The sequence below is a fragment of the Erpetoichthys calabaricus genome, chromosome 5, assembly GCF_900747795.2.
Source record: "Erpetoichthys calabaricus chromosome 5, fErpCal1.3, whole genome shotgun sequence".
Classification (NCBI taxonomy): Eukaryota; Metazoa; Chordata; class Cladistia; order Polypteriformes; family Polypteridae; genus Erpetoichthys; species Erpetoichthys calabaricus.
This window is the reverse complement of record NC_041398.2, coordinates 249045018-249065653: the sequence shown is the minus strand read 5'-3', so window position 1 is coordinate 249065653 and position 20636 is coordinate 249045018. Positions and strand designations below refer to the sequence as shown.

General features: G+C 42.9%; 1 protein-coding gene across 6 annotated transcripts in view; it reads right to left on the bottom strand.

The window, feature by feature from the left end:
- The window catches only part of fam13a (family with sequence similarity 13 member A), a 242902-nt gene that overhangs the window by 139144 nt on the left and 83122 nt on the right, over window positions 1–20636 (bottom strand). For all 6 annotated transcript variants that reach the window (XM_028802748.2, XM_051928116.1, XM_051928112.1 and 3 more), the window contains one exon: window positions 14436–14605. In XM_028802748.2, coding sequence (XP_028658581.1) covers window positions 14436–14605 — 170 coding nt within the window. The remainder of the gene's footprint in view (window positions 1–14435; window positions 14606–20636) is intronic.

The following is a 20636-nucleotide window of genomic DNA, read 5'->3' as shown; positions in this document are numbered from 1 at the left end:
TTCTGCCCCTTTCTTCTGGGATTCGTAAAACAAACAATGCAAAGAGGATAGAGGGAGGGGCAAAGGGTGCAAGGAAGGGTGTGTGACTTTCGGGAATCAGAGTCAGCACAACACTTCTTAGGCATAAACATCACCATCTTCCTGCATGACGCACACACACACACACCCTAACACAACCTGGAGTCTCATCCAGCAGCACACTTGAATCACAATTCATATCCATTTTTGTTGGGATGGCAAACACAATCCACACCGCTAGATGCCTTACAAAAGGTTCATGCTATAGGCTGAAATCAAACAATATGTAAAGACAATTATTTATAATGTCCAAAATGCTAGGCCCAACCACATTTAAAAACATCTTCAAGACAACGAGAGAGAACAACATCTAATGGACAGGTCCTGTGTTTAAAGTGACTAATAACTTCTGCCAAAAAAAGAGAAGAGATTCAAGAGATGGAATCAAACAACTCAAGAGGACCAGGTGATATTTACCCTCGAGTTCTTAAGGAGGCGTTAACAAGTACAGATATAAACCACTGACTCATATTTTTAGGAAGTCACTGCACACTGGGGACATTCTGAAGGACTGGAAAATGGCAAATATTATCCTGTTATATAAAAAGAGTGACTGGGTACATCCAACCAACTATAGGCCAGTAAACTTAACGTGCATTAGTAATGGAGATGAGTTGGAGGACTTTGTCTGGTGGTGCAGGGACAACAACCAGTAACTCAACATCAGCAAGACAAAAAGAGCTGGTGGTGGCATGCCAAGGAGCCTCCGAGACCACCTGTCACCATCCAGGGGGAGGACATAGAAGGGGTGCAGAACTACAAATACCAGCAAACTGGACTAGTCGGACAACATAAGAAGGTCCTGGACTTCCCGAGGAGACTTCGGTCTTTTGAAGTATGCAGCAAGTTGCTGGAAATGTTCTCTCGGCCCACAGTAGCCAGTATGGTGTTCCAGGCCAGAGTCTCTTAGGGAAGCAACTTGAACTCAAAAGATGCACAATGTATGAAAAAACTTAATCAGGAAAGCCTGCTCCATCACAGGGCAAACCCCGGACACGCTGGAAGCTGTGGTGCAAACAAGGATGATGGCCAAATTGGATGCCATCATGAAAATTCCCTCCATCCCCTCTAGGAGGCGCTCCCTCTTCTGGAGCACTTTTAGCTTCAGACTCGTTCCACCACAGTGTGCTAAGAAGGACTTTTCTGCCCACTACTATCAAGCAATTCAATGATTCCTCCCAATGTATTCTTTAAGTTCATTTTGAAATAAATACAGAATACATATTTATTTTTATTATATGATTGACTGTATTATTTGCCCTTTTAATCTGTGTTCTTGTTTTTTTATCTTCCTGCTGTTGCATGGGTCTGAATTTCCCCATGGGATTCATTAATAAAGTTTAATCTGATCACAGGTAAATTAATGGAAGGAATTCTTAAGGAAAAGTCTGAGCAACACATAGCAAGAACAGAAGTTTTACTGAACAGTCAGCATGGGTTCAGAAGAGGGAGGTCGTGTTTTACCAACGTGCTGGAATTCGAAGAGAAAGCAACACAAGGACACAACCAGAGGTGAGCCTATGATATTATTTATGATGACTTTCAGAAAATATTTGATAAGGTACCACATGAGAGGTTGGGCATCCAACTAGAAGAAGGGGGAATTCAAGGTGTATTGGTTCAGACACGGGAAGCACAGGGTAATGGTACTTGGACTCTTATCACAATTGAGTAAAAATAAGGGTGGTGTCCAGCAGGGGTCACTGCTGGTGTCACTGTGAGATTTTTAATATATATATATATATATAAATAATGATTGGATAGGAATATAAATAACAAGCTGGTGAAGTTTGCAGAGAATATCAAGCTGGGTGGATTGGCAGATAATCAAGAAACCTTTGAATCATCACAGATGGACTTGGACAGCAAACAGGCTTTGGCAGATTCATGGCAGATGAAATTTAATGTCAGTAAATATAAAGTATTACATGTAGGCAGTAAAAATGAGAAGTTTGAATGCACAATAGGAGGCCTGACAATTGAAAGTACACCTCATTGAGAAGGACTTAGTGTTGTATCCTCTACGAATTCTATCAACTGCTAGACAAGCTAGAAGGCTAACAGAATGTCAGGTTATATAGCGCCTTGATATCTAAGGGAGATCTGCTGAAGCTTTATAACACACTGGTGAGGCCTCATCCGGAGTACTGTGTGCAGTTTTGGTCTCCTGGTTATACGAGGTGAGACACAAAAATAACCGGACTGGGCTTGGGGCTTTCCGGGGAAAACCGTCTGGAGGTCAGCCGGACGTGAATCATAGAACTATATCCCCTCCTGCCCGCCCTCTCAAACCGCCGACCAGCTAGGTATATCCTGTGAATAGCCCAGTCAGTATTTGCACAATAATCACTACATGAGTTGTGGCGGCAATGTCGGGTGAAAAAAAATCGAACAGTGAGACAAGACAATGCTCTCACGAACAATGCTTTTTCCGTAAGGCAGTTTTTGACTGACAAACAGATTCCTGTCCTCGATCATCCTCCTTATTCGCCCAATTTAGCTCCCTGCGATTTTTTTTTACTTGCTCCCGAAAATCAAAAGTGACCTGAAGGGAAGACATTATTCTTCAATGGATGAAGTGAAGACAGAAACGACAAGCCTGTTGAAAAGCCTCAAACAAGAAGACTTCCAGCACTGCTTCAATCAATGGAACATACGTATGGAGCGGTGTAGAGATCGGGAGTGGGAGTATATAAAAGTGACAATGTTAAGAATCCTGTAAGTCTGTGTATTTTAGAGGGGGACTATTTGTCATAATTTAATAATATTAATTCATTTCTTTGCTTATTGAGCTTCTTGTAAGAAGTCAAATTTAGTGAAGTGGAAATTTGCTTTGATCCAGGTGAACAATACAAACAAGAACATATTTCTACATACTGTACATGGCATGCAATTAATATTTTTTTCTGTTTAAATAGCACTTTTCTCATTACTCGAAGCGCTTTACATAATGAGAGGGGAGCCACTTCAACCAGCACTAATGTGCAGCATCCACCTGGATGATGTGGCAGCAGCCATTGTTGCATCAGAACACTAGCCACACATTAGCTGTTAGGTGGTGAAGGGATGAGAGATACTTCGCTAAATACAGACAGGAGATGATTAGGGGGTCAGAATGACTAACCCATGGTGGACAATTGAGTCAGAACACACCGTATTGCCCTGGGATCTTTTATGATCACACAGAGCCTGGACCTCGATTTTATGGCTCATCCAAAGGACAGTGCCATTTTTACAGCACAGCGTCCTCATCACTGCACTAGGGCACTGGGACTCACATTCAGAACACAGGGTAAATGGTCCTTGTTGGACTTGCCAACTCCTTTTCCAATACCAATCCAAGCTTTTCCTAGTGTGTCTCTCATACCAGGGCGGAGTGGTGGCTCTGAGGCTAAGGATCTGCGCTGGTATCCTGAAGGTTGCCGGTTCGAATCCCCGTCACTGCCAAAAGAGATCCTACTCTGCTGGGCCCTTGAGCAAGACCCTTAACCTGTAATTGCTCCAGGGGCGCTGTACAATGGCTGACCCTGCGCTCTAACCCCAAGGGATATGCGAAAACTAACAAATTCCTAATACAAGAAATTGTATAAGGCGAAATAAAGAACAAACAAACAAACAATACAAGTCCTGGTCAGGCCCGAACATACTTAGCTTCAGGTGATGAGCGCCACTTGGTTTTCATCCAGACTTGATACTAATCTTACTTCTCATAGTCTGATTGTCCCTTAGGTGCCTTTTTGGAAACTCCAAGTGGGCTTTCATATGAAGTGTCCGGCCATTCTGTAATAAAGCCCAGGTCAGTGGAGTGATGTATTGATGGTTGTCCTTCAGGACAATATAGGCTCTCTGGACCTCAGCTAAAGTGACCATCAGTATTTTAGTTCTTGGTCACTTCACTCTTACGAAGTCCCTTCTCCCCAGATTGATCACTTTGGCCCGCTTTGGGAAGAGTTGTGGTTATTCCAAACTTGTATTATTTAAGAATTCTGTAGGTCACTGTGCTCTTGGGAATTTTTCTATATCCTTCCCCAGATCTGTGTCACAACAAAATCCTGTCTCTAAGCTCTGCCGGCAATTAATCTGACCTCATGGCTTGGTTTTTGCTCAACTGGTGGACCTTCTATAGGCAGGTGTGTGCCTTTCCTAATCAGTCTAATTAACTGAACTAAGCAGAGGAGGACTCCACACAAGGTGTAGAAACATCTCAATGATGAGCAATAGAATGGGATGCACTACAGACCAGTTTTGAGTGGCATAGCAAAGGGGCGGAGTGGTGACTCTGAGGCTGAGGATCTGCGCTGGTATCCAGAAGGTTGCCGGTTCGAATCGCCGTCACTGCCAGAAACAGATCCTATTCTGCTGGGCCCTTGAGCAAGGCCCTTAACCTGTAATTGCTCCAGGGGCGCTGTACAATGGCTGACCCCAAGCGCTGACCCCAAGCGGTATGCGAAAACTAACAAATTCCTAATACAAGAAATTGTATAAGGCGAAATAAACAGCAAAAAAAAAAGGGTCAGAATGCTTGTGTCAATGTGATATTTCAGCCTCTGATTTGTAATGAATTTGCAAGAATTGAGTGTTGTTTGATTAAGAAAAAATGAAATTAAATGATTTTTGTACAAAGCTGCAACATAAAATGTGAAAAAGTGAAGATATCTGAATACTTTCTGAAGGTGCTGTATAATAGCATGATGATGTATAAAAAATATTTTTAAGATATACAACCAGTAACACTGCATTTTCAAACACACTATGGTATATATTAGTAACTATTCTGTCTATCAGTTTATTATTATTATTATTATTATTGAGAGTTTGACAGCAGTACCTAAGAAAAAAAACAAAATGTCATGTGAGACAGAAGGTGCAGGTTATAAATATATTTTACATCTAAATGACAGGCTGAAGCTGCAAAGACGTGGCCTGTGAGGAATGACACAATTAGCCAGGTCACATCTCGCCTGCCACCCATCTGTCAGGAGATTTTTGTGTGTATTCCTTGGAGGTTAAATTTCAAAAACAAGCAAGAGAACAGCCTCTGCTGAAGCGAAGAAGATCCATCTTTTCTATGCCATATTAGCCAAGATGAAGCATGCACTGCAGGAATGCCTTCCTGCTCTCACCTCTTGACGCTCACCTCATTTATGGTAATTATGGCGTAAATCACCAGGCGAAACCTCATATCATTCTCTGGTTCAGACCTGCAACATAACACGCTGACGAATGCGGAGAATTTCTAATTATTTCTCAAGCTGACATATTCTAACATGCGCAATGGAAATCAACATAAAGAAAGTAGGACTTGACACGGCACACACCGATCGGCACTGCTCCTCTTGTATCTGTAAACGCTGCTGATAAAATCATACAGACACTTGGAAAGGAGAGCCCTAGCTTACCAACCATTAAAACATGAAGATTTGTAGCATTACATCCTGCAAATGTAACCATTGTACCATAGCACCTTTCACAGGGATCACACTTAAACTATTCTTAGCACTCCTATGACTTTCTGAACAAATCTCTTTTGGGTAAGCAAGAATCCAGAGGTTTCAAGGGTAAGGTCCACGTCTGACTAGTTCCACTAGATACAACAAGTATTGAGATCCCTTCACTTTCTGTACACTTTATTGTGGTGGAGATTTAATTTGAAATTTGCCATTCACTCCACCACCCCACAATGACAAAGTGGACACATGATTTCAGAAAGGTTTGCAAATTTACTAAAAAATCGAAAACAGAAATCCCTCCTTCCTAGAAGTATTCAGGCCCTTTGCTGTGGCACTCCAAATTTGTGCTCAGGTGACCTCCTGCTTGCTTTAACTCTCCTTGAGATGTTTCTAGAACTTGACTGGAGTCCACCTCTGGTAAACTGAACTGAAAGAACATCATTTAGAAAGGCACACATGTACCTGTCATCACACACGCGTGCACATTGGAGACACCTTAAAGGCTCTGGTGATGGTATTGTCCCGCCACTCCACACGATGGAGCCGTTTACTAAAACCTTTTCTCTTCCTCTCTCTGCAGACTGGAAAATTGACAGCTTTAACACCCACGACATCACTTCTGGTGTCTGTCCACCTGGACCCCGTATCTTCTGGCTGAAAATACTTCAAAATGGAAGATCCACCATTTTGTGCAGTTAAAAGTTAGACTTGTGTGTGTGACATGCATTTTATTTCCTTCAATTACCTGGGGTTTGCCTGTGGGTGTCCCAAAACTTTATGGGGCTCTGTTTTCAATCTTACACTGTGTATAGAAAGTCCTACAATTCACATTTGATGTCAGGACAAAAATCCAAGCCATGAAGTCCAAGGAGCTCTCTGTAGACCTCCACGATCAACTTGTGGTGTGGCACAGATCAGGGCAAAGAGATCAAACCATTTCTACAGCTTTGAGTGTTCCCAGGAGCACACTGGCCTCAAGAACTGTGAAATGGAAGAAGTTTGGAATCACTAGAACCCTTTGTAGAGTTAGCCGTCTGGTCAAACTAAGTAACCAGGTAAGAAGGATCTTAGTCACGGAAGTAACCTACTGGACACATTGCTTCAGAAGTTCTATACTGAGACGGGAGAACCTGTCGGAAGGACGACCACCTCAGCAGCACTCCAATAAAGTGTCTAAGGTAGAGTGGTTAGATGGAAGCCACTTTTGATTAAAAGACTTTTAAAGGAGGTGAGGAAAAAAAAAGATTCTCAGGTCTGATGAGAGAAAAGTTGAACTCTTTGAGCAGAACCCCAAGCACTGATCATCACTATATCTCTATGGTGAAGCATGGGTGGTGGCAGCATCATGCTATTGGGGTGCTGGGACAGGGAGACTGGTGAGAATTGAGGGAAGGACAAATGCAGACAAATAAGGAGAGGTCCTTGCAGAAAACCTGCTCCAGAGTGCATGCCACGTCAGATTGGGGTGACGGTTGGGACAATAACCCACAGCAAACAGCTCAGACAACACCTGAGTAACTATGGGACAAGTCTCTGAGTGCCCTCGAGTGGCCCAGCCTAAGCCCAGAGTTAAACCTCACAGAACGTGTGGAGAGACCTCAAGATGACAATTTACAGACGCTTCCCATCTAATCTAACAGAGCTTGAGAGGATCTGCCAGTAAGAATGGGATAAACTGCTCAAATTCATGTGTGCGAAGTCTGTAGAGACTTACCATGAAGACTTGAGGCTGGAATTGTTGCCCATTTGGCTTCTGCACAGCACTGAACTACTAAGGGTCAGAATACTTCTTTGAATGAGAGAAATCTGTCTTTGATTAAAAAAAAAACAAAATTGCAGACATGTGGTCACTTTGACATTATGGATTATTGATTGTAGTAGACAGGCAGAAATGGCAAATTTATCGACTGAAAGTTAAAACTAAAACACAATGAAGGGTAAGGAAAGGGAAGGAGGCTGACAACTTTCTAAATCCATTGTGTTCTCACATGTCATGGTGTGGGAGAGTGGTGACATAGTGAATGTTTATGTAAAAAAGAACTTCACTGTAATCTATACACGTGACACTAAAGCTAAACAAGGCGTACAAAGCAAAGCAATATGAAGGTCAGTTGCACCCTAATGTGCTGCATGTTTACCTGCTTATGCTGCCAAGCAGAAAACATCAGCTCTTTATTACAAGGAGGAAGAATAAAGCAGAGTTGTTTGGTTTCAGATTAAAACAAATCAATTTCACTTGGCACAAACAAAAAGCTCAGCCGTCCAGATAAGCAAAGGCTACAGACGTGACAATAAAAAAAATGCAGCAGTCGGATCCTTATTGTTTTCACTTTGCTGCAACAGATATGGCCCTTTAAAAGACATCCTCCTTATAAGCAGTACACATTATGTCCAGTGAAATAAGACCTAATAAGGCATTAAACATTAGATTAAGTCCATAATGAGGTATATCCATGCCAGGAGTGATGTTTTTTGCCGTAACCTTAGCTGACTCCCATAACACTTTATTAATCCCAAGGGGAAATTCACATACCTATCTATCTATCAGAGACAGACCCCTACATATTTCCTACATACGTGAAACAAAAGCAGAAAAAAAGTCAAATGTGAGCAAGCAGGCCCCCTAGTGGCCAAGTACTAGGAGTGTAAATAGCAAGACGAGGAAGCCACTCACTATATGTGAACCTGACTGAGACCACTTAACCTGCCAGTTTTCAAATTTTGAAAACACGGGAGCAATCGGGATACCTGTAATCTTATTACGAAAGGCACTATATAAAACACGGGGTCACAGGTTTAGCCTGCAGCAATAGCTTTTTGTGTGTCTCAGAGTAAGAGAAGTAACGTCTTGTGTTACTTCAACTGTATGATATTCATAAAGTATTTTGAGATCTTATTCAGATGACAAAATAAATATCACAAAGACAACGCCCAGTAGTGAGTGCGCGTAATCAAGGCTCTTTGATTTTTATTCAAGTGCCTTTAACACCATTCTGTCTTATGGACTGGAAGGAAAGTTCAAGGCTATACATCTTGGTGCCCTCACCATCTCCTGGATCATGGACTACCTGACTAACAGAGAGCAGTTTGCGAAGCTCAGGGACTGTTTGCCAGAAATGGTGGTGTGAAATACTGGAGCACAACAGGGAACTGTTCTACCTCCCTTCCTGTTTACCCTCGACACAATAGACTTCCAGTACAATACTAGTGCTTACCATATAGAGAGAGTCTCTTATTCCTGGATAATGGACCATCTGTTGGGCAGACTGCAGTCTGGGAGACTCAGAGACTCTGTTTCTGATACAAATGTGAGCAACACTGGAGCACCAACATGGAACACTGCTCCGGTCTCTTTTTCTCTTCACTCTGTACACCTCAGACTATAAATATAACACCAAGTCATGAAACCTGCAGAAATTATCAGATGGTTCTGCACTTACAGGATGTATTGATAAGGGGGATGAGAAAGAGGAGCAGAGTTATGGGGAAAACTTTGTTCCTTGGTGCAGAAATAATGGTCTGCCTCTTAACATCAGCAAAACCAAGAAACTGCTTACTGACTTCACCACACTAACAAGTCTCTATGTCCGGTCACTAGTCAAGGAGTGGATGTGGAGGTGGTACACTCCTCCTCCTCGGGGGTCCACATTAATGACAGGCTGGACTGGTCTCAGAACACAGAGGAACTAAGATAGGGCAGAGCTGGCTCTTTTTCATTAGTAGTCTGCAATTCTTTAATGTGGGAAGCAAGGTTATTATAGTTTTTGCCTTTTTATATTAGTTTTTATTTCTATATTTTTTCTGACCTTACTTGGAAATTCAGTTTAGTATTAGTTTTCCTTCATCGTGTATTTTTAGTTTACTTTTTTTTTTTCAGACCGACTCAGCATCCGCAAAGCACTCGGCCCAGACGGAGTCTCAGGTCACGTTTTAAAAACATGTTGCGACCAGCTAGCTGCTGTCTTCACAGATATTTTTAACACATCTCTGAGGGTTTCATCTGTCCCCACCTGCTTCAAGCACACAGCCATCATCCCTGTCCCAAAGAAAAATAAAGTCGACTGCTCTAATGATTATCGCCTAGTAGCACTTACTCCCATAGCCATGAAGTGCTTTGAGAGGATGGTGCTAGAACACATCAAGGACATCATCCCTGACAGTCTGGAGCCCCTCCAGTTTGTCTACTATTGCAACAGGTCCACTGAGGATGCCATCTCCATAACACTTCACACCACCCTGTCTCATCTGGAGAACAAGAACTGTTATGCCAGGCTGCTGTTTGTGGACTATAGCTCTGCATTTAACACTGTCATTCCATCCCAGCTCATCGCTAAACTCCTGGATCTGGGGCTTCGCTCTTCACTGTGCAACTAGGTACTGGACTTCTTCACCGGCAGACCTCAGCAAGTGCGTATTGGTGGAAAAACTTCCTCTATCATCACCATCAACACTGGCACCCCACAGGGAAGCGTCCTGAGACCCCTGCTTTACTCTCTCTCCACCCATGACTGCGTAGCTAAGTACAGCTCTAACACCATCCTCAAGTTTGTAATAGGTCTGATCAGTAAGGACGATGAGACAGTCTACAGGGAGGAGGTCAGACTCCTGGAAAAATGGTGTCAGGACAACAACCTCACCCTCAACATTACCAAAATTAAGGACTGTACTGTGGATTTCCGCAAACAGGCAACAGAGTACAGCCCATCTATATCGGAGGTGAGGCTGTGGAGCAGGTCAGCAGCTTTAGGTTCCTCAGAGTCACTCTCACTGATGACCTTAAATGGGCAAGTCACACTGCAGCAGTAGTCAAGAAAGCCCAACAACGCCTCTACTTCCTCAGGAGACTGAGTAAAGCCCGGATGAACTGCTCAGTTCAGGACTGCAGAGCTCTACAGTGTGTGGTGAATACAGCACAGCAGATCATGGGCACACAGCGATCCATGACATCCACACTTTACATTGTCTCAGGAAAGTGAACCGTATTCGGCGGGACCCCAGCCACCCTGCACTGTCACTTTTCACTCTCCTCCCATCTGTGAAGCGACTAAAGTCCATTCAGACGCGCACCTCCAGGTTCAGGAACAGTTTCTACCCAACTGCAATCAGACTCATGAACAATCGGTAACCCTGTGTCACCTCCACTACTACCTGCACATACAGTATACTGTACGTCTGCCACTGTCTCTGTTTATTCCTAGGATTCAGGTTTTATTTATTTACTTATTTATATTCATTTATTTATTGAGTGGTTTTTTTTTGGCTATGTTCACTGTCTGCGGGGGCACATGCAAGCAAGCATTTCATTTTACATGGTACTTGTACTCATGACAAAGAATTGAATTGAATTGGATGAATGAATATGTGAGGGCAGCTCGTGGTGCATGACTTTCTGTTTTACAGTTAAAACTTACAAGGGTTAAAGACTAAACGGCAAGGATATTCATTCAAAAACGAAAACTAAAAATATTTTAGTAAACTATTGTTTTACTTCAGTTAGTCTTTCCGGCTACTTTAATACTTTTGTTTAGTTTTAGTTTTTAATTTTGTTAATTATTTTATTTCAGTTTACAAAAATGTTTTTTAACAATGATTTCAGTTTTGATTTTAGTTTTCGTTACCTATTATAACCTTGTTGGGAAGTGACATCCTTCACATCTACAACTTTGTGATGGTCAGTAAAAAATTTTTCAAAAGGGGCATACTTCAAGAGGACTTTCAGTAAACAAATTAACAACAAATTAAACAAATTAACAACAAATTAAACTGAAGTGCCTTCAATACCAACAGCAGTGTGCTTGTATAGTGCCTTACTGTGACTGGGACTGTCAAGTCAGAAGATTTCAGTCATTCCGATGTGTGCACATTACCATAGTGTGAATACTGTAAATATAGATACACACAATCTATTTATGTATGTACGTATGTATGTATTTATTTAAAGAACTTTTGTAAAAAGCCAAATTTCCTCCTGAGGAGCAATTAAAGTTTATCAATCATAGGCTACATTAATAATGGAGAGAAGGAGAACAGGAGGCATGTGGAGTATGTCTTCTGGTGCAGGCAGAACAACCTGCAGCTCAACATCAGCCGCTGGTGAACTTCTGGCATGCCAAAGAGCTTCTGAGACTTGTCACCATTCAGAGGGAGGAAGTGTAAGTGGTGTAGAGCTACAAGTACCTGGGGGTTCATATAAACAGCAAACTGGACTGGTCTGACAACACAATGGTGTTATACAACAAGGGCCAAAGCAGACATTACTTCCTGAGGTAGAACTCTGGTCATTTGATGTATGCAGCAAGATACTGGAAACGTTCTAACTATGGTGTTGTCTACTGGGGAAGCAACTTGAGTTCAAACAATGCAAAATGCCTGAACAAACCGATCAGGAAAGCCTGCTCCATTACAGGACTAGCCCTGAACCTACTGGAAACTGCTGTTAAAAAGAGACTGGTGGTAAAATTAGATGCCACCGTGAAAAACCCCCTCCAGAAGGTGCTCTCTTGGGACACTTTTAGCCGCAGGCTCACTCTATCATGGTGTGCTACAGTTAAGTCGCAACACATGGGATCTTTTCTGCCTGATGCACTTAGGCAATTCAGTGCTTCCTCCTGACATCCCAGACTTAGTACTTATATCCTGAAAGTTTGATTGTACTCTTTTTCTCTATTTCAGATTAATATATATTATTTCTAATTATTATCTATCAATTGATTGATTGTATAATTTGTCCTGCAAGTCTGTATCTTTGTTTTTTATGTTTCTGCTGTTACATGCATCTAAATTTCTATTGGGATTGATAACATTTATTTAATCTAATTTAAGGTGCACACATGTATGGCACTATATAATAGAATATAGAATGTGTAGCCATAGTCAAGACTCACAAAGTATTCTGGTTTGGTTCAACATATGGAGTTGGGGAAAGTGAGAGGAGGCATTGCTACCTCTGATCCGAAATGAGAGATTTGAGGTGGATCCATCAGTACGAATGTGCAGGCAGGGAGATGTGAGTGCACAGAGCCGCTCGGGTGAAGCCGAGGAAGACTGGATGGCTTTGGGGGGCCAGGCTGTGGAATAACCCTTAGGGAGCAATATTCCTTGCATTTCACCACAAGTCAAGTCAAGTTGGGGAGCATGCACTGGTACAGCGCGTTGCCACACCCACAACACAACGAAACAACTCGGAAACAACCCAATTTGCAACCCCCCAGGCAGACACGTGGGTCCAGTCCAGATCCTCCGGAAATGACCCTCTATCTGCCGCAGCCAGGTGTTACGTGGGCGACCCCTTGGCCTGGTCCAGCCACTTGGGTCCCCAGCAATAAGGATCTTATGAGCCGGATCAACCTCAGAGAAACGCGTCACATGGCCGTAGTGCCGTAACTGACGCTCCCTCACAATGCAGGTCATGTGCCTCATTCGGGACTCCATGAGCAACTGCTCATTTGACACAAAGTCAAACCAACGGTACCCAAGGATTTTCCGGAGAGACACAGTGCCAAAGGAGTCCAGCCTTCGTCTCAGGTCACTGGATAGCGTCCATGTCTCGCAACCATATAGTAAGACAGGAAGCACCAGGACTCTAAAGGCCTTCATCCATTTGCAGAGATATCAGGAGCACCACACACTCCTTTCCAGCAACCTCATGACCCCCCAATGCTCTCCTAATCCGTCTACTGACTTCATAGAGAAGAGTCACAGTCACATGAATGTCACTGCCGAGGTAAGTAAACCACTCGACGAGGTCAACACTCTTTCCGCAGACACCCACCCTGCTGATGGCCGTGCCCAAGAAGTCATTAAAGGCCTGGCTCTTTGGGTTTTATCAGGACACTCGCAAGCCCAGATACTCAGACTCCACACTCAGACTCTCAAGCGCCCCAGTCAGAGCCTTTATTAACTCCATGACGATCACAGCATCATCAGCAAAGTCAAGATCCATGAATCTCACCACAAACAACTTTAAACTCTCCACCAGTTAAGTTATTTACTTATTTATTTTAAACAGAGATTTCAATTCCAAAATGAATTTCTGGGGCAAAACTAGAAATGAAACTTTGCCATTTTGCTCATGCTGCACATGCTGTACATTCTAAGAAACTATCAAAAACAACTGCATTAAGCTCCAGGTTGAACACTTCAGCTTAACGACCAGTACACCAAAAGGAGGTAATTGTTTTTTTTGAGGTGGTGGTACTTCGGATGATTGAAGGTCCAGATAATCAACAGTCTACTGTGTTTTGATTTTTAAGTGCTACTTAGGCACATACCAGTGTAGAATAACAGCCTAACAATGCAGTTGCATTTCTGAATTATTTAAGAGTGCTCATCTATAGTGTTATTAATCATCATAAAGCACTTTCTGAAGCAAACAAAATGACAATACAGCATCACAGATACAGATTCCTATAATGAAATCACTACAACATAACAAAAATACAGAGAGTGCCAGTCACAGAAACGTTGTACAAGGGAGCAGACTATGGTGTTAAACCTGAACCTTTTCTAATAAAAGGTTTTGTCCACATTTACCCTAAAGTGCTCTCTTTCCAGTTTGAGGTCTTCTGTCACCTTCAGCCCATCCAGAAGAGCCAGGTCTAGTTAGCTGTTGAGTACAAACGCCTGGCACTCTTGATCGCCTTTTGAGGACTGCTGCCATCATGATCCTTAATCCTTAATTATTTCTTGACAGCCTACAATTTATTTTGACACTTACACCGATTATGCTGAGAATTCCGGCCTCATCTAATGACCATATTCTTACTCTCTCTCACCCTGACGGAGATGGCTCTGCCACAACACTTTATTAAAGGCTGGAATTTGTTATTTTAAAGAAACGTATTTCTAGAATCTGCTTTGTAATTAAAAGAAAAAAATGTCTCTGGATCTGCCATGAGAAGTACCCACCTGCTCAGGGGCTCCTCTCCTGCAGGGATGAGACAGGCCTTCTCAAGGAGCTCCATCTCTTCTGTCCTCTGGGCCTTTTCCTGGATCCGTATTCCAATTTGTGGAACCTCAGTTGATGGCTCTGGTCTTGGAAGAGTGATGATGGCACCTAAATTCCTTGATTTGACAACCTAAAAAAAATACATATATACATGGTTTATATGAAATAGGTGTATATGACTGAAAACCAGTAATTTGCTCGTCTGTCCATCAATGTCAATATATGCTCATTTCATGTCATACGTGTTAAGTAGAAAACACTGACTTGTTATGTATTACACTAAGAAATAAATGCATTAATAGTGAATGGAGGTGACGAAGAGAAGAAACGTCCATAAACTAGACAGACATTTAGCAACCAAAAGTTCATCCAATCATTCTCTGTACCTAAAACAACAATCCAAAGTCGTAGTCTTTAAATAAGAAACAAGTCATGAAGAATAATCTATCTGCCTAACTAGACACTTGCAAGGTGTTTTTTATCCGTAAACTCGGATGAAGACAGATCTGAAGTGCTGGCTTAAAAAAACACTGCACCAGCGATGTCACACTAGATCCCAAAACTGGGGGCAACCATGTCTTAAAAAAAAAAAAAAAAAAAAAAAAAAGGCAATAACCTTCAAAAATCTGTTTCAGTGACCCAAAAAGCCCTCAACAGAAAACTTTAGAAAACCATATAAAAAAAAAAAAACCTGTGACAATGCTGAATGTCCAGAAAGACTGGGCCTAAAAACTGGTGCTGCCAGCGATCTCACCCAGCGTGTATTCCAACACATGCAGCTGAAATCCCCATTGTGCTGCCACCCTTTATTTTTCTTTTTATCAAAACCAATGTGTGCACATCCCCATCTAGCACAAAGTATGAGAGATGCTAACCTGGGAAACTCACACTCTACAATGAAACCCAAAGACAATGCAGTGATGAACAAAAGCAGATTGAAATGAACACTCACTGCCCGTAGCCTGCACTGCATGAAAACACATTCAGAAACTAGACAAGTTACACAGGCTGTCGTGTGGGCCCCATGTCCTAGGCCAGTAAGGTCACCTTCAGTAATCGCATCTCCATTTGTCATTTCCATGAGGTCCAGAGACAAAGGGGAAACTGCTGTCGTTCACCACATAGGATTGTTCTTCTTCTGATGCGGCAATATGAGGAGCGGGCAGGGAACAAGAGAAGAGCATTGGCCACACCTGTCTGCCTCAAACTGAACAGCAGTGGGTGTTGAAAGGTCATTCACACTGGACTGTGTTACTTGCGGAGTGTCAGGTCAGCAACTGTCGCCTCTTCTTGGTGAGTGGTGGGAGATACTGTATGTTATGAATATCTGGCCTTTGCGCAGGCCCCATCCTATAGCAATCCAGGGCCTACTGCATTGGAATAGAGCTACTGCATATAACGGACAGAACATACAAGACGCTGTATAACTGAAAGGCAGATGGCGATATCTGCAATGGCGATTGTGCACAGTCTCACAAGACACTGCGCAAAGTAAGTAATAAGCTTCCATCAGTCATTTAACTTATTAAACTGTTCAGAACAGCGCCCTCAGCTCCTCTTCTTAAGCATTTTTTATTTGATTTGTCAATATTCTATTATATGCAACGTGTCTATACTTATCTAGAAGCATCTTGTTTCATACATTATGCAAAACTGTCTTTGTGCTGGGTGCTGCACACTCGTTTCCAGCTAAGGGGTGGACCAACTGCCTCTCCAGTGTGGGGGTGCATGTCCAGCCTGAAATGTCCCGGTTGGCAGTGCGTTTTGAAAGTCATCACGCGTTCTAAAATGAGGACTGACAGTTTTGCTTTTATGTTTTAAATTGTAATTGCAATTTTACTTCAAGCCTTGACCAGTTGAGGCAATTTAGTACAAGAAGAGGAGATACAGTCCTGATCAAAAGTTTAAGACCACTTGAAAAATGGCAAAAAATCATATTTTGCATGGTTGGATCTTAACAAGGTTCCAAGTAGAGGTTCAACATGCAACAAGAAGAAATGGGAGTGAGACAAAACAGTTTTTGAGCATTCAATTAATTGAAAATAATGATTAAATTGAAACAGGCTGTTTTACAGCTGATCAAAATTTTAGGACCACATGCCTTTAAAAGGCCAAATCTGTGCAAAGATGTGGATTCATTGTCATTTTCTTTCAGGCAGTCACATGTTCTGATGGCAAAGGCAAAAAAAACTCTCCCTTTTTGAACGTGGTCGGGTTGTTGAACTGCATAAGCAGGGTCTCTCACAGCGCGCCATCGCTGCCGAGGTGGGACGCAGTAAGACAGTAAGACAATCATTTGGAATTTCTTAAATGATCCTGAGGGTTATGGAACAAAAAAGTCAAGTGGAAGACCCAAAAAAATTTCACCAGCACTGAGCCAGAGGATCCAATTGGCTGTGCGTCAAGACACTGGACGATCCTCGACCCCAATTAAGGCCGTTACTGGAGCTGACTGCAGCTCCATAACCATCAGACGGCATCTGAGACTGAAGGGCTTCAAAAACAAAAAACGTCTTCAAAGACCTCGTCTCCTTGAACACCACAGAACTGCTCGTTTGGACTTTGCAAGAGAGCACCAAACATGGGACATTCAAAGGTGGAAGAAAGTTTTATTCTCTGATGAGAAAAAAATTAACCTTGATGGTCCTGATGGTTTCCAACGTTACTGGCATGACAAGCAGATCCCACCTGAGATGTTTTCTACGCGCCACAGTGGAGGGGGCGCCATAATGGTCTGGGGTGCTTTTTCCTTCAGTGGAACAATGGAGCTTCAGGAAGTGCAGGGGCGTCAAACAGCCGCTGGCTATGTCCAGATGTTGCAGAGAGCATTCCTCATGACTGAGGGCCCTCGTCTGTGTGGTAACGACTGGGTTTTTCAACAGGACAACGCTACAGTACACAATGCCCGCAGGACAAGGGACTTCTTCCATAAGAATAACATCACTCTTTTGCCCCATCCTGCTTTTTCAAGTGGTCTTAAACTTTTGATCAGGACTGTATAAATGATGCCCATATGCTTAGGTCTGAAATGTGTCTTTTTGAACTTTCTGCGAGTGGTTCTTACCACTTGGAGAAATGTTCCCACTCACCTCATGGAAACGCTTGCATCAAGCATGCCGCAACGAATTTTTGAAGTGATCAACAATAACGGTGGAGCTACTCAGTACTGAGTTCATGTTTGGAAGTTTGATTTCTGTTTTGGGGGGGTTTACGGGTTTTTTTGGAGGTGTGGTCTTAAACTTTTGATCAGCTGTAAAACAGCCTGTTTCAGTTTAATCATTGTTTTCATTAAACTGCATGCTCAACAAATGTTTTGTCTCACTCCCATTTCTTCTTGTTGCATGTTGAAGCTCTACTTGGAACCTTGTTAAGAGCCAACCATGCAAAATGTGATTTTTTGCCATTTTTCAAGTGGTCTTAAACTTTTGATCAGGACTGTATCAAAAGTCTAGGACCACTTGTTCCCCTTCAAGGTAACCAAGGTAGTAAAAACAACAAAAAAATCAATACAAGGAAGGCATTTTTCACAAGACATTACACTGCATTTTGAGTTCCACCCACCATTAAGGGCTGTCGTACAAAATTTGGAAAGGCCGCCAAGAAAGCCTGTGTGTGCTCCTTGAACTTCAAGGAATTCACAAAGAAGTGTGATGGTACTGTTTGAAAGATGTGTGGAAAAAAGAGGAGTGTACATAGAAAATTCTTTTTTTCAATGGTTTGCTGGCCTCACGGTAGATAGCGCTGCTAGAGGAAGTGCAGTACACAGTACTGAGTCATGAGTAATCTGCATGTTCTGTTTGTGGTATTGTTGCTTGTCCTTTATCACCTTCAGAGCCGTTCAATTCTAAACTGTTGGCTGAAAGTCCTCAATGTTGCTGTGTCACAGAGGGGATGTGAAGCATTGTTCATAATGGCACTCCGTTTTTGTTTTCATTTTCTCCTCCTCTACTACCTCCTGGAGGTCCAGAATGCGTCTCATAACTGAGCCTGCCCGCTTAATTAGCTTGTTGATTCGGTGGGCCTTTCTTGATGTGATGTCATCAGCCCAGCTCACCACAGACTGGCCATCACAGAGTTGTGGAAAATGTGAAGGATTACCCTTCCCACATTAAAGGAAAAAGAGCCAGCTCTGCCATTTCTTAAATAAACTGCTCGAAAAAATGATGACCTCCAAAACAGGAATGGATGGGTTAACAGGTGGAGGGAGGCCACTGACATTTTTCCCTCCTCATCTGTTTTTTCACTTGTTTTGCATTTGGCTACAGTCAGTGGATCACTACTGGTAGCAGGAGGACATACCTGGACCCTACAGAGCTGGCACAACTAGTCCAACTTCTCCAGGATGGCACATCAATACGTGTCATTGCCAGAAGGTATGCTGTGTTTCCCAGCATAGTCTCAAGGGCATGGAGGAGATTCCAGGAGACAGACAGGTTACTCTAGGAGAGCTGGACAGGGCCTCTCATAGAAGGTCCTTAACCCATCAGCAGGACTGATGTGCTATCTGCTGTGCTGGGCAAGGAGGAACAGGATGAGCACTGGCAGAGCCTAGAAAATGACCAAACAATCAAACAGACTTCATGAGGGTGGCCTAAGGGCCTGACATCCTCTAGTGGGCACCGTGGAGCTCGATTGGCATTTGTCCTAAAATACCAGAATTGGCAGGTCCACCACTGGCAGGCGCCCTGTGCTTTTCACAGACAAGAGCAGGTTCACCCTGAACACGTGACAGATGTGAAAGGGTCTGGAGAAGCTGTGGAGAAAGCTGTTGCCTGTAACATCGTTCAACATAACCGGTTTGGTGGTCGGTCAGTGATGGTCTGGGGAGGCATATCCATGGAGAGCCAACCAAACCTCTACAGGCTAGACAACAGCACCGCTGGACTGCCATTAGGAATCGGGATGAAATCCTTGGACCCATTGTCAGACCCTATGCTGGTGCAGTGGGTCCTGGGTTCCTCCTGGTGCATGACAATGCCCGGTCTCATGTGGCAAGAGGATGAAGGAATTGATACCATTGACTGGTCCCCCACCCAAAACAACTCCCCCATCTGAGCTCAATCCAATAGAACACCTCTGGGTGGGACATTATGTTACAGTCCATCCGACGCCTCAGCCTGTACAGCAGCTCAGTGATGCCCTGGTCCAGATCTGGGAGAAGATCCCCCAGGACACCATCCGTCATCTCATTAGGATGTTGTCAGGCATGCATAGAAGCATGTGGGGTGGGGGGCATACAAACTACTGAGTACAATTTGGAGTTGCTGCAATAAAATTTCGGCAAAATGGAATCTCCAGTCTACCACATTATTTTTTCACTTTGATTTTCGAGGTGTCTGAGTTCAGCCCTCTGTAGGTTGATCATTTTCATTTCCAACAAATGATGTGCCATCCTTTCGTTCCTAACACATTACCCAGTCCATAGCAGTAGAGATATCAGCGTTTTTTCCCCATTGAGAGCTGATGTGTTTTCAAAGTGTTCCTTTAATTTTTTTTGTACAGTTCCCCTTTGTTCCAAGACATGTCCAACTTCTCATTAATGTAGACCCCAAAGTTCTTGTAGGTAGGAGTGCACCTCCTCTGTATCTACTCACCTGAATAGTGACGAGACATAGAGGTTCTCTCGAGCAGCAAAAGTCAATAAGCAGTCCTTTGGTTTTGCTGATGTTAAGATGCAGGCAATTCCCTCTTCACCAAGAAATATAGTTCTCTCCCTGACTCCTCTCCTTTGTCTCATCCCCCTTATCAATTCACCCCATAAGTGCAGAATTATCTGAGAATTTCTGCAAGTGACCTGAACTGTGGTTACATTTATAGTGTGAGATGTACAGAGTGAAGAGAAAAGGAGACAGGGCTGTTCCTTGCGGTGCTCCAGTTTTGCCCACATCTGTATCAGATGATGAATGAAATCAACCTGGGATTCTGAAAACAGGAGATGAGCCATGGTAGCTGTTGTTATGCAATGATTTTTAAGGTTTGGGGATCCGAAGATGACACTTGGTCGTAACCAAAAGCCCATCCTATCTTTTTAGCAAAGTCAAAATCAGAAATCAAAACAACATATTTGAGAATTAATGTGCCTACTGCTAAACATGAGTCAAGTCGTAGCAGGTGAACAATAGATGGACACCACCTACAAGTTATCTCATAAGTCAGCTTCA